This window comes from Parambassis ranga, chromosome 5, assembly GCF_900634625.1.
Source record: "Parambassis ranga chromosome 5, fParRan2.1, whole genome shotgun sequence".
Lineage (NCBI taxonomy): Eukaryota > Metazoa > Chordata > Actinopteri > Ambassidae > Parambassis > Parambassis ranga.
In genome coordinates this window covers 11,556,277-11,568,652 of record NC_041026.1, presented here as the reverse complement: position 1 = coordinate 11,568,652, position 12,376 = coordinate 11,556,277, and the positions used below count along the sequence as shown (strand labels likewise).

The 12,376-nt window shown below is 41.3% G+C and overlaps 2 protein-coding genes across 2 annotated transcripts; both read right to left on the bottom strand.

The window, feature by feature from the left end:
* Positions 1 to 277: 277 nt before the first annotated feature.
* On the bottom strand, positions 278 to 5,504 carry rem1 (RAS (RAD and GEM)-like GTP-binding 1). The gene is made up of 5 exons (XM_028406512.1): positions 5,278 to 5,504; positions 2,907 to 3,301; positions 1,628 to 1,710; positions 906 to 1,119; positions 278 to 809 (listed from the first exon to the last, which is right to left on the bottom strand). Exons 2-5 carry the CDS (start codon positions 3,265 to 3,267, stop codon positions 532 to 534), a joined length of 936 nt encoding a protein of 311 aa, XP_028262313.1. The 5' UTR covers positions 3,268 to 3,301; positions 5,278 to 5,504; the 3' UTR covers positions 278 to 531.
* Positions 5,505 to 8,349: 2,845 nt separating this feature from the next.
* On the bottom strand, positions 8,350 to 12,148 carry pnp4a (purine nucleoside phosphorylase 4a). Its single transcript, XM_028406391.1, has 7 exons — positions 12,052 to 12,148; positions 10,759 to 10,922; positions 10,070 to 10,173; positions 9,271 to 9,446; positions 8,996 to 9,186; positions 8,588 to 8,667; positions 8,350 to 8,506 (listed from the first exon to the last, which is right to left on the bottom strand). The coding sequence occupies exons 1-7, from the start codon at positions 12,072 to 12,074 to the stop codon at positions 8,357 to 8,359; spliced, it is 888 nt and encodes a 295-aa protein (XP_028262192.1). The 5' UTR covers positions 12,075 to 12,148; the 3' UTR covers positions 8,350 to 8,356.
* Between the last annotated feature and the right edge of the window lie 228 nt (positions 12,149 to 12,376).

The window sequence follows — 12,376 nt, the reverse complement described above, 5'->3', positions numbered from 1 at the left end:
AGGTTCACCCAAGTGAATGGTTTTAGTTTATGCTAAATTACTATAGGTATAAATGAGAGTTTAAGGTTGTTATGTCACAGTAGTGATCATCTGTGAAACATCACCTTGAGATCACTGTTCCTTTAAAACTTTATTCTGCACAGTATGGAGCTGAAAACAGTAGAATGAATGATAAACGGTCCATCCTCCATGATGGAGAATATAATAACACCTGTCCATGTACACAAACACACACACACGCACGCACGCATGCTCACTTAACATTAAACACTCATCCAGCCTTACAGTCTACAGTGATGGTCCTTTGGTATCTTTAAGGTCAACTGGAGGAGAAGTCACAAAAAAGTTGACACCAAAGTCAGACAGGGAAATGAGCCGGTCACACGGATCACAGTGAAAATATCTGCTGCTGATTGTTTATGTCTGACATGCAGTCAGCCCACTGAGATTAAGAATCCTCGCAGACACCATTGTTTGCAGTTTCACAGCCAGAGGGAACTTTAACAAGTCAAAAAGTTTCTTGGTGTCTTTTCAGAGGACGGCCAGGTCGTGGCAGCTCTTGGACCGCACTTTGACCGCCATTCGCTGGTTGTTGCGTGCCACCAGTCGATCCAAGAAGCGCCGGGCCTTCTGGGTGAGGCTCTCTTTGCGTTTATAAATGGAGCGTCTGCGTTGGATAGCCTCACTGCCGTCCCGACGGAGGCGGATTTGTCGGACCACGCCCTCAAACAGCTCAGCCACATTGTGCTGCAGAGATGCAGAGGTCTCAATGAACTTACAGTCAAACACCACTGCACATGCTCGGCCCTCTGTATAGAAATAGTGACAACAGGAAGAGCAGTATCAATTAATCAACAGTCTTGGAATCTCTGTCTAATGTTCCCGATTGTGACCTATGACCCCACCTTCCACAGCCACTTCTCTGGAGCGGACCAAGTCACTCTTGTTTCCTACGAGGATGATGGGAAGGTTTTCTGCCTGGCGAGCACGTCGTAGTGTGATGCGGAGCTCAGCGGCTGAGTCAAAGCTGGAGCGGTCGGTGACAGAGTAGACAATGACATAAGCACTCCCCACCTTTAGACAGTCATCACGAGAGGAATCGTCCTCCCCCTCCCCCTCCTGACAAGATAAACACAAATATGGAGGAGGACGATGAACATCTTCTTCTACAGTTGCTTGTTCTGGTCTTTGGCATGCTGGAAGATTCAGTCCCTGTCACTGAATATACACTGACTGAACTCTGAAGTCAGATTCAGTCAAAAAAATTCAGTCAAATCTGTCTACTTCACATTATACTGGAGTTGTAGGTTCAAGGACTCATTGAACTTTGGAACATTTGGACTCAGATCCCAGGTTAAGCCACAGAAGGTGAGCACAGTATAAGAAATAAGAGCAGTAGATTTACTGTTTGTGGTGATATTCCACCCCTCTTATTTAGAAAGGAAGCCAAAGAGCTGTGCTGCGAGGCTTCTGTCGGCTCAAGATAATGAAGACATGTTGTGAGGAAGGATTACTGTCTACAGTAAGAAAAAGCAAAATGTATTTTTGCCTGGAACAACATTACATTTCCAGAGTTTGCTGACAATAATCAATAATCAATGAATGGAGAAACTGCAAAACAATGTACCAGTTTGTCATTCTCCCAGGTATCCATGACAACGAGCGTCGTTTCCTCTCCATCGACTGTCAGAGTCCGTTCATATGTATCCTCTGTAAGAAACAAAACACACAACAGGAGTAAAAATCATAATAACACACACATGGTAACATCTCTGTGAGCTCCCATCAGTGTTTTGAGCTGAACGCTGTCATCAGAATGTTAACATGTAGTTATTTTCCATGTTTATCTTCTAATTTAGTAAATGCACGTAAAAGCGTGCTAGCACCTGCTAATCAATGCTCACCACAGTGCGGCTGAGGCTGATAGGATGCTATTAGCTTAGCAGGTATCTCTGAAATGCAGTTATTAGTACAGTCAATGGGAGGTTAACAGAACCTAATGTTGTAAACCAAAGAATCAAGCTGATGTTTTAAAAAAAAGACTATAAAAAATAAAAAAAGTATGGAGGACCAAAAACAAAACACATCTGTCTTTAATAACTGTGGTAAAACAGAAATGTGGTAAACAACAATGACAGGGACTCTAGTTAAAAAGAACAATAAAAAAACATGTTAAACCAGACAAAGAGGATCAATATAAACTGTCAATCATGGCCTCAGGCCAATAAACACGTGACAAAAGAACTGATCGATGAGGGTGGGTTAGTCAAGGTTGCGATGTCACAGCAAAGTCAGAGACAGAAACTAAAATACTGAGGGCGACACAACAGTTTCACTTCAGTTTCACAAGGATTTGTGAGATTTTATATACAAAAAGCTGTTTGGTGTGCTCATCAAACTGAATCGAGCTGTGTTTAAATTCAGGGGACGTATTCTGTTAAGGAGCATGTGAGGTCCAACAGGCACAACGGCTACCCAACTCAAAGCCTCCTTTACCGAGCAGATTCTTTGGGACATAACCTGTTCCATGATTCACTGTGCATCAGTAAAATGGACTCTTCAATAGCTAAATGCATGTAAGTATCATGTACAGCTTAATTGGTTGCTAGGCAACAGGGGCAGTGTGTTGTGACCCTGTGTAGGTCAGAACATCTCACTTAATAAAACGTGGTCTACAAAGGCCACAGAGGCATCTGTAGCTATTGTTTCCACTGCCGCACGCATCACTTCCTGTCCCAGCTTTAAATCTGAATATTGCTGGGAAAGTTGGATCCTCTGAGGGCTGATGGAAACCAGACTTCAGAGGAGTGCAATAAACTGAACTGTGGTTATGAAAAAGCAGTTAATAAAAAGGTAGTAAGAGCAACGCAGAGCCCCATTTAAGACAAACACACATCACGTCCCACCTCCAGGCTGTTCATCTTTCTCTGTGATCCCAGCGAAGATTCCTGCGAGGCTGGTCTTCCCGACGCCATGGTCGCCGAGAAGCACCACTCTGTAAACACAATCCGAGTCACTCTGCGAGTCGTCATCTGAGTCTGAACTCCACTGGGCCAGGTAGTGGAGGGACTTGTCTCCGGGGTGGTAGGAGGCTGACTGTCCCAAAGGAGGGTGACTGCGCTGGGGACGGGGCTGCTCCGGATCAGCCTGGGTCCTGCTGGGCAGTCGAGGGTCCCGGGTCCAGGACGAGTGATGGTAGAGAGGAGGAATGGGTGTGCTGCCTCGCCTCCGCAGGGGCTCCTTCTCTCTCTGGGTGTTGAGGGTCATGTTGCTATGGTAACAGCATCAGGATGAGTGGGGCCTGTGAGTGAGAAAACAGGTTTCTGAATAAAGTCCGGTTTCAATAAGTTTTACAATTTCTCTTTGATTTGACATTCAGAGCAACCAATCAGAGAGCACACAGCCCCTCCCCCGTGCCTCCATCAGTACGCCATGACCTCACTGCTGGGCAAGTAAACATGTCAAAACACTGCATTAACATCCTGAGAGTGAGAGTGACACTGCACACAGGCCATTATTACACTCTGTGTAGTAATTGTTTTATGTGACATTTGTTAACTACTCAACACTGAAACCCTGGCGGACTTCTCCTGTAAAAGAGGCAATACGACTGTGTTCATTAAAGGTTAAACAAATAACTCTATTTCCAGTGGAGAGAGTAGCATCTCTCCTCTGATAGTTTTATACACTGACCTCTGCAGTGGGTTTCTGTTAATTACAACAAAGCTCTGCTTGTGAAATGACTGTGTGTATGAAGGTTCCTCCCTCCTGTGGGTGTCAGAATACAGTGCAAAACTTGCTGGTTAGGGGAAAAAAAACCTGTCAGCATGGTAGCCACAAATAGATAAGGTTTGCAGCAGATGAGGGAAGGTTGCCTTGTAAGATGTTTTTATTAATGTATCAAGTTTTAACTGGTGCAGGGTCAGCACTGTTTCCTCAGGGCAAGAAAGTTCCTGGTTCGAATCCGGCTGGGGCCTTTCTGGGGGGAGTTTGCTTGTAGGTCTGAGTGTGTGTTCATGGGTGTTCGTCTATCTGCAATGGACTGGTGACCTGCCCAGGGTGTCTGCTGATAGCTGTGATAGGCTCCAGCCAGGCCAAGCAGGTTCTAAGTTTCCAAACTTAATTGAGTAATTTTACTTACTTTAATTTTTCCCATTTGAGGTCAACGACATCTGTATAGTCTACAATGGCATTCAACCTATTCTCTTAATCATGTGTGAGGCTAATAATACACATTCTGACTGCTCAGTACATGTACGAACTGACAGGACTTGGCTGAAGTGAGGCAGAATTTTTTAACAGTGAGCCTCCAGAGGAGCTGAGTTATGAGCACATTCGTTCAGAGTAGACCAGTTCCTGCTTGTTTAACACACTACTGAAGTGAAAGCACCAAATGTGACGACATTCCCTGAAGATGAATTATTTCCAGCATACACAGCCTTTATGCACAGCTTTGTGCAAATGTTTTACATTTTGATATAGCTGGAACGATAACGTGCCTTCAGTCCAGACACTGTTCGGTACACTGCATGCAGTCTTATCTGCTGCTATGTTGAAAGCAACTTTTTAAAAATAAACATCACAAAGGTGATATTTTTCATGTATGACAACAAAAAACATGCTGAAACCAGCAATGACAAGTCAAAAAAAAAAACCTCTGTGTGCCATTTGTAAACTGTCACACTCTACTCCTATCTAGGCTACGAGCTCCACTATGTGTGGGAGAGCACAGATGCCCCAACAAACCTCCTTCAATGAATAATTCATGTTTTTAAAGGTGCCAAGTACGACAGTCAGTAACGGTGAGGTGCCACTCAGACCAGGTGAGAGCTGCTAGTTACAACAACATCCCTAAAGATCACATCTGATAAATTAAGAATAAATAAATGAAGTAACGCAACACATCTTGAGGTCAAAGGTCAGCATCCACTAGCCTCTCATGGAATATGCCATACTGTACTATATTACTGCTTGTTAGGTAGCTGAGAAAAGGGAGTGAGCTAAATGATGTATTAAAAAAGTCCAGATGTCCAAATACATGATAATAATCAAAACAGGATAAATGGATTCATCATAAAAAATGAAGTATGTCCCATATTTTGCTTAAATTTTCATATGAAATATCCAGAATTAATAAAGTTGACTTAGGACATTTTACTACTAATATATATATAAAATAAATGCACAAACCCGTGAATTTCACATTATACTTCTCTTTAAATTCAGCGCTAAAAATATTAAAAATCTCCAATGCAACACATAGAAAGATGGACTTACCCCACGCTCCATGCACAGCCTGAGTGTCCGTCCAGCTTCAGTAAACAACAGAACTGAACTGAACCCTGTCGCTCTGTCTCTGTAACAGTACCCTGGTGCCACAGTAACCCGGCTGGAAAAAAAAAAGTTCCACAACAGCGTTAAAAATTCAGCAGCGGAATCACAGTTATCTACCTCCCTCTGTGTGTGTGTGTCAGAGCGACAGCAGAGGAGAAACAGATATCTGAGGAGGGTGTGTGAGAGTGTGTGTGTGTCTGAGTGTGTGAGAGTTTTATCAGTGTGGAGGGTGAGCTGGTTTAGGAAAAATTTTGTTCACTTCCTGTTTGACCTAAAAGACACAGCTTGGCCTAATGAAACAGTTTAGATAGGATAGGCTGGTTTAAACATGTGAAAACATGTAGTTAGCCTCTGGCTACATGTAGCAACATTAAAATCATTAACACAAGCCGCAACTGAAATGCATAAAGAAACAGAGTTTAATCACTAATCTGACAACATCTGTACAAGCTGGCTAATAACAACATTTTGATAGCAGTAAATAAAAGCTGCTCCTCTTTATTTGTGTTTTAATTACCATGATAATTTAATCTGGTGAATGCTAACTGACTGTAGCAAGCCAGCTAGCCCAGCAAGCTAAGCTTAGCTCCCGTTCACTAGCTACTAGTTAGCGCTAGTGGCTAACAAATGAGAAATGATGACGATACCATTTGAAAATGTTATTATTTAGTTTTGCCACAACAGTGCCAGTATGTAGATAACAGTTGAATACATAAATGTGACCATTAGCTAGCTCATTAAGACCGTTATTATTCCTGTGGTTAGTTAACAAAGATGGCGACTTTGTTTTAAATAGCTAGTTTGCTACTGTCCAACAATCTATAAAGAAACAATTAACAAATGCACATAGCTGATATGGATATCGGGTTACTAATAAGCTAGGTAGGTAAGAAAGTAAAGTTTAATTACTGTATATAAATTCATGTTCACCTTAACTAGCTGACCAACATATCATGTTACTGACCTGCGCAGTGACGAGTGAGCAACAGCTAGCAGGACCAACAACTGACACACAAGCTTAGCTGGTGATGAAATGTCACTTAACCATATTTATTGGAGGACACACATTAAGTTCTTTGGCCAAAGGTTTAACTGACTACTGAGACAATTAAATAATAATAATAATAATAATGAAGAAACCATTCAGTCTGTATAAACTCTGACCAATGACACTGATGCTCAGAATATATCCTGTCCTTGATGTATAAATTCAAAGAGTACTTAATCATTCTCTGCTTTTTATACCTTCTCTGGCAGGAGTAAGTTTCCACAGCTGACATGAGCTGAGATGGAAAATGAGATTATAGAAGAGCGCGCATCACTTCCTTTGTGTCAGTGTGAGTGTCCTGAGTAAAGCTCAACACATCACAGATGTTTAGATTTTGTCCACCCCCTCAGTTTAAAAGTTTAAATTTAAGAGGAGGAGTTTGTGCCTGCATCCTGCACGTCCCACCGACTGTCTTCAGACTGTGGATGTTAACACTGAGCCAGCTGGTTCATTCCAAATTAAGCAGAAGTGTCCTTATATCACTCTAAAAACATTAGAAATAGTTGACATAATAATAACAACACAACAGCAGTTTCACGTTAATGCACTTTGGTACTTCTATATTTTGTCAATAGGAATGACAGATATAAAGCTTTCCAGTCTGTTAGTGATACCATATCCATAATCAATGATTATAATCAATGTGAAAGCAGCAAACAATTTCTGTGACTGAAGCATAAAACAGTTTTGAAGCTACTTCTTGTTTAAAACGCTGAAAAAAGAAGGTTAATGCTTCCATTGATCAAGCAGCACAATTGTTGTACTAACATCAGGAGAACTATTAACTGGTGCTGCCATCACATGGTCACAGGAGGTAATGTAAGAATCCACCACTGCACCAAAGCAACCGACCACACACACACACACACACACACACACACACACACACACACACACACACACACACACCAAACTACCTGAACAGAGGAGTTTATGGAGTTTTAGTCTCCTCAGTGGTTCAATGACACAGTGTTGATTTTATATATGTATCCTCATGATGCTAACAGAGCTTCATACATCTATGTATCATCCTCCAGGGGTGGTGGTATTAATTAATTTACTGCTTCTGTTGTTTAGAAGAAAACAAAACCATTAACCCCAGAATTACCAGGAGAGTCTGAGCTGATCATTCTCATCATCTAACACTTCATTTTGTTTGTTTAATACAAGTTAAAAGAAAGCAAAAAGGACGTTAAATTAACTTCACATGAGAAAAAATAAAATAAAATGCCTTTTTGATATTTGGTCTGTTTCCTTTTTTTGGTTTATGGTATGGTGAAGCTGCCATTTTTTAAACTAACACGACTTCTCTTCTTAACAGGAAGTCAGTCTTTTATATTTCAGTCACTCTTTGTTGCATGTAAGTTAAAGGTCTTATAGCTCAGAGGACCAACAATGCATTGAAAGAAGTTTTTCCATTCACTTCAATGATAGGTCTGTCACAGTGACATCTTGTGGACATTAGTGAAAGTGCAGCTACATTTAAACAGAACGCCATCATGCTCTTAGGACTGAGCTGCACAATACCAAATGATGACACTGCACCTTCACAGGCCGGACCAATTATATTTTGATGTCTCTTGTAAATAATGCTAAAGCTGTAGCAGGATAATAATAAAAGTAAAATTAGAACGCACAGCACAAACCTGAAGCAGGAAGTGTGGCAGTATGTTTTAATCAGACATTTCAATCAACATGGATCAGGTCAAATCCTTTACAAAATACAATTCAGGAACAATGTACAAGATAAAACATCTTAAAAAAATCTGTCTCATATGTTTTTATATCGAAGCACCATCAAACACAACACTTTCTGTTCAGTTTGAATTTTAAAACTTTATACATTCTAATTTACCCTGATAGACAATTATTAGGCACCAAAGGAGATATAAATAAAGTTTCAGTACAGCAGAGATCAGAAATGTTGTGAATACAACGATCAAATATGTACATATTGTATGTGTGTGTGTGTATTTAGACAGCATTATTGTTATTGTTATTATTGATCTCCATTCGGCCGATCAGTTCAGTTACCAGCTGCTGTACAGTCTGAGAGCGCAGCCTGCCGACCTCCAGGACGCCCTCATGGTTCACACTGTCTGAGTCCTCGTAGCTCTTCACCACCTGGTGCAGATCAATCATCATAAAAAACAATCAGTCAATTGGTTGGTTAGCATATTGATCAGTGTGTCGGCGCTGTGTTACCTTGTTGGTGATCAGAGACAGGCCAAAGACTCTCAGGCCGCAGTGAGTTGCCACGACGACCTCAGGCGCTGTGCTCATACCTGGAAACAGACACATCGATCGCTCCATCACTGCTTATAAAATCACTGCTGCTGCTTATTTATGATATTGATTGTTTTAACTGATCACAGTCATAATATGCTCCTTCAAGACACAGGAAGTGAATGGATATGATCGACCATAAATACAATTTACATCACATGTTCAGGCCTGTGTTTGAAGTGTGAAAGGTGGTTTCTGACCTACACATCCTCACACTGCAGGTGTGTGGTCAGTATGTTTACAGGTGTTCTAATGAACGTACAATATCGACAGCTGTATGTTCTGAATGATCCTTCCTGTAGGAGAACAACAAGATGCGTGACATACCGACAGCATCCACCCCAAGTCGATGCAGCAGTCTGGCTTCAGCAATGGTTTCAAAGTTGGGACCTCCTACCATGGCGTACACGCCCTCCTGAATGAGGCCAGCTACACCCTGCTGCTTGGCGATCTCCATCGCAAGGCTACGTAGACCTTTGTCATAGCAACCAGACATGGCTGGGAAGCGGGGCCCGAACCTTTAAACAACAAAGTAAACCACATGATCAATGCCTGAAAGAAACACTAGAAAGTGTATTAGAGGTTAAAAGTATCTGAGTTACTTGTCGTCGTTGGGTCCACACAGCGGGTTCAGACCCACCAATCCAGGGAAGCTGATGTGGTCTTTGATGACCATGATGTCACCAGGCTGAAGGCTGTCAGCCAATGAACCAGCAGCATTTGTCACAATCAGAGTTTCCACCCCCAACAGCTTGAAGACTCGAACTGGAAACGTCGTCTGACGGACAAACACACAGACATTTTCTCATTTATAGGTCAAACAGAAGCAGCTTCCTGTTTGGGTTCGTTGTCATAGAAACACTGTCAGGTGACACGAGACAGTTTGGGCGAATTGTCCAGACAGTTAACTACTCTACCAATCAGTCTGCTTTATTGCAAATAGTTATGAATGGGTGAGGGAACACACAACAGAGTGTGCAAGTGTATGTGTGTGTGTTATATGAAAGAAAACAATAGCAGCATTGAACAGTCTGCTAACAGGCTGCATGTGACCGAACCCATGCATGACCTGGACCGGCTCCCACACACACATTACTACAGGTCCAGTCTCATGCTGCTGCTTACAGTCATATGTGTGCTGAGGTTGTGTGACTAAGCTTGTTTAATCAGCTCACTGTAAAGTGTGTGTGTGTTTGTGAGTGTATCTGTGTGTGTATATGTGTGTATGCAGGATCTATTTTCATTGGAGTTACAGTTAAAATGGTGTGTTCAGGCTCGCCAGGGAAACAAAACTACATTTTATCGCACAAATCCTTCTGAATTAAGACCAAGTTCATGATGTCAGTGGGGAACTTCATACAGTAAGTACAGTACAGAGTGTGTGTGTGTGTGTGTGTGTACCTTGCAGAGTGAGTGTCCCTCATACATGTGGAAGCGACCCTGCATGCACACGCACGTCTTCCCCTTCAGCTCCCCGAAAACCAGCCGACCTGCATGACCCTGAACTGCAACACAAACACACACACAATGTCAGGATCACAGTGACACACAGCTGTGTAAGGATGGTTATAAACACACACACTTTACAGCCTGCATGTGACAGCCCTGCAGTTGTTGAAGGGAAATAAAGTGGATTTCCTCCACTTCCAGTCTTTGTGCTAAGCTAGGCTAACACTTTTCTTGGTTGCCTCTGATCAGATGGTCTGATGGGGTAACAGCAAACACTGAGTTAAAAACAGCTGATTGATTTTAAATTATACTTAGTGAATTAAAAACTTTAAACTTGAACTTCACCACCTCTGACCTCAGAATCCAAGATGGCTGCTTTCAGAACTCAGAGTTGTTCCCAGCTCCCAATAAAACACAATGTGGTTGCAAATAATAGAAATAATGTTGAAATCAGCATCAACAAAAAAGTAGTAGAGAAATGGATAATTTATTTTTTGTTTCATATTTGATAATTTCTGTTGAATAATTAACAATAAAATATGCTAAAATTCTTAAATGTTTCAGTTTAGAGACGGCTGTTGAATGGTGTAACGATGATGGGTATATGATCCAGTGTTGTTAATATTCAAGTTAAAGTGTACCTGTGCTCTGAGGGAATCCTGGTATGTCTGAATAAGCGAAGGAGTCCTGACACTTGAGAGTGTCTGCGAGCATGCCCAGTCCAGAGCCACAGATGATCGCCACCTGGGGGCGGTGCTTCGTCTGAGACTTCAACCAATCAGCTGTCTTCTGGTATTCGTCATGACTGCCGACATTAAGAGGAAAAAAGATTATTTTATTGGTATATGTATGAAAACGTTTGTGTCACTAATAGGTCCTTTAGTTTCTTTGAGTCCCAGGACATTTTTCACCAAAACACCTCAGTGTTAAAATAAAATGAGAATTTGGACATTCATATTGAGTTATTTCCAAAATCTGCATTTCTGAACTTCAGCACATTGTTTTGCTGTTAATTAGTTAATGAATTAATCAGCTTCTGCGTCACTGTTGCTCTTCTCAGCTGCACCTGGCAGGTGGTCCTTTTTCAGCCGACACACAGAGCTTGTAAAATCACTGAAGAATTTAATAAACAATCATTTTCAGAAATATTGGACTTTTATTCATAACAAATAAACAGCTTGATATTCTGCTCACAGCATGTTTTTTTTGGTGACATCAACACACATTTAACACAGATATCAAAGTTCATGCAGGACTGTGGGTTTGTCTGTGGCCTGCATGTATGGACCACCTGCCTGTACCTGTTGTCGCTCTGATGGATTTAACTCTACGAGTAGCTACTAACACACGGTGATGTCATCGTTTACCGTCTCATGCATCTAAGTGTTAAATTTGTAAAGTTTGGGAAATTATAAATGAATTCAAATATATTCTTTATGTCAGAGAAGTAAATGTGCTAATTTGTCTTCAATTTTTGTCTCTAGTACTTAAATAAGATGCTCACTGGTTGCCTGGCAACACCTTATAAAAACAGAACTGTGCTGTTATAACAGAAAAAATATCCATAGCACAGATATGAAGTGAAGGCTGCAGTGTGTGAAGAACACAAGGACTAAATATTATATGACAAAAACGCCCCATAAAGTCTCAGTACTTCTGGATTAAAACTTTTTTTCTGACAGCTTCCTCCTCCAGATCTACACATTCTGTCATTACATAACTGTGCTGCAGGGATAATAAAATACACTCGAACGACTGGCCGAGGACAACAGGTTTACTGTGTTATTAGGTCTGTTTGTTTTAACAGGACAAGAAAGCAAAACATAGACCTGTGTAAATATACATTTTCAGGTAATGACAAAAAAGCTAGAAAATATCTGAACACGACATAACAACATAAAAACAACAACAAATAGAAGGAATACAAATCTTACCTGATCTGCTCTTTGCTGTGCATGATGGAAAGATGACTGATGAATATAAACAGAGTGATGAGTGTATTATGAGTGTTTGTGGTGTGTGTGATAAAAGGCCAGCAGGGCCAGTAAGAGTGCGGCCCTGCTGATGCTGATCGGCCTGTATACTCACCGGTCACATGCTCCTGATTGGTTAACAACTCGTCCATTCATCAGAAACAGCCAATGGCATCACAGTGTTGTAGAAGTGTGTGTGTGTGAGATAGTTTTTTTTGTTATGGTTGTGTAAGCACTGTCTGGTTTAAGATTATGCTACAGCTGAGGAGTATATGATCTTAGTATA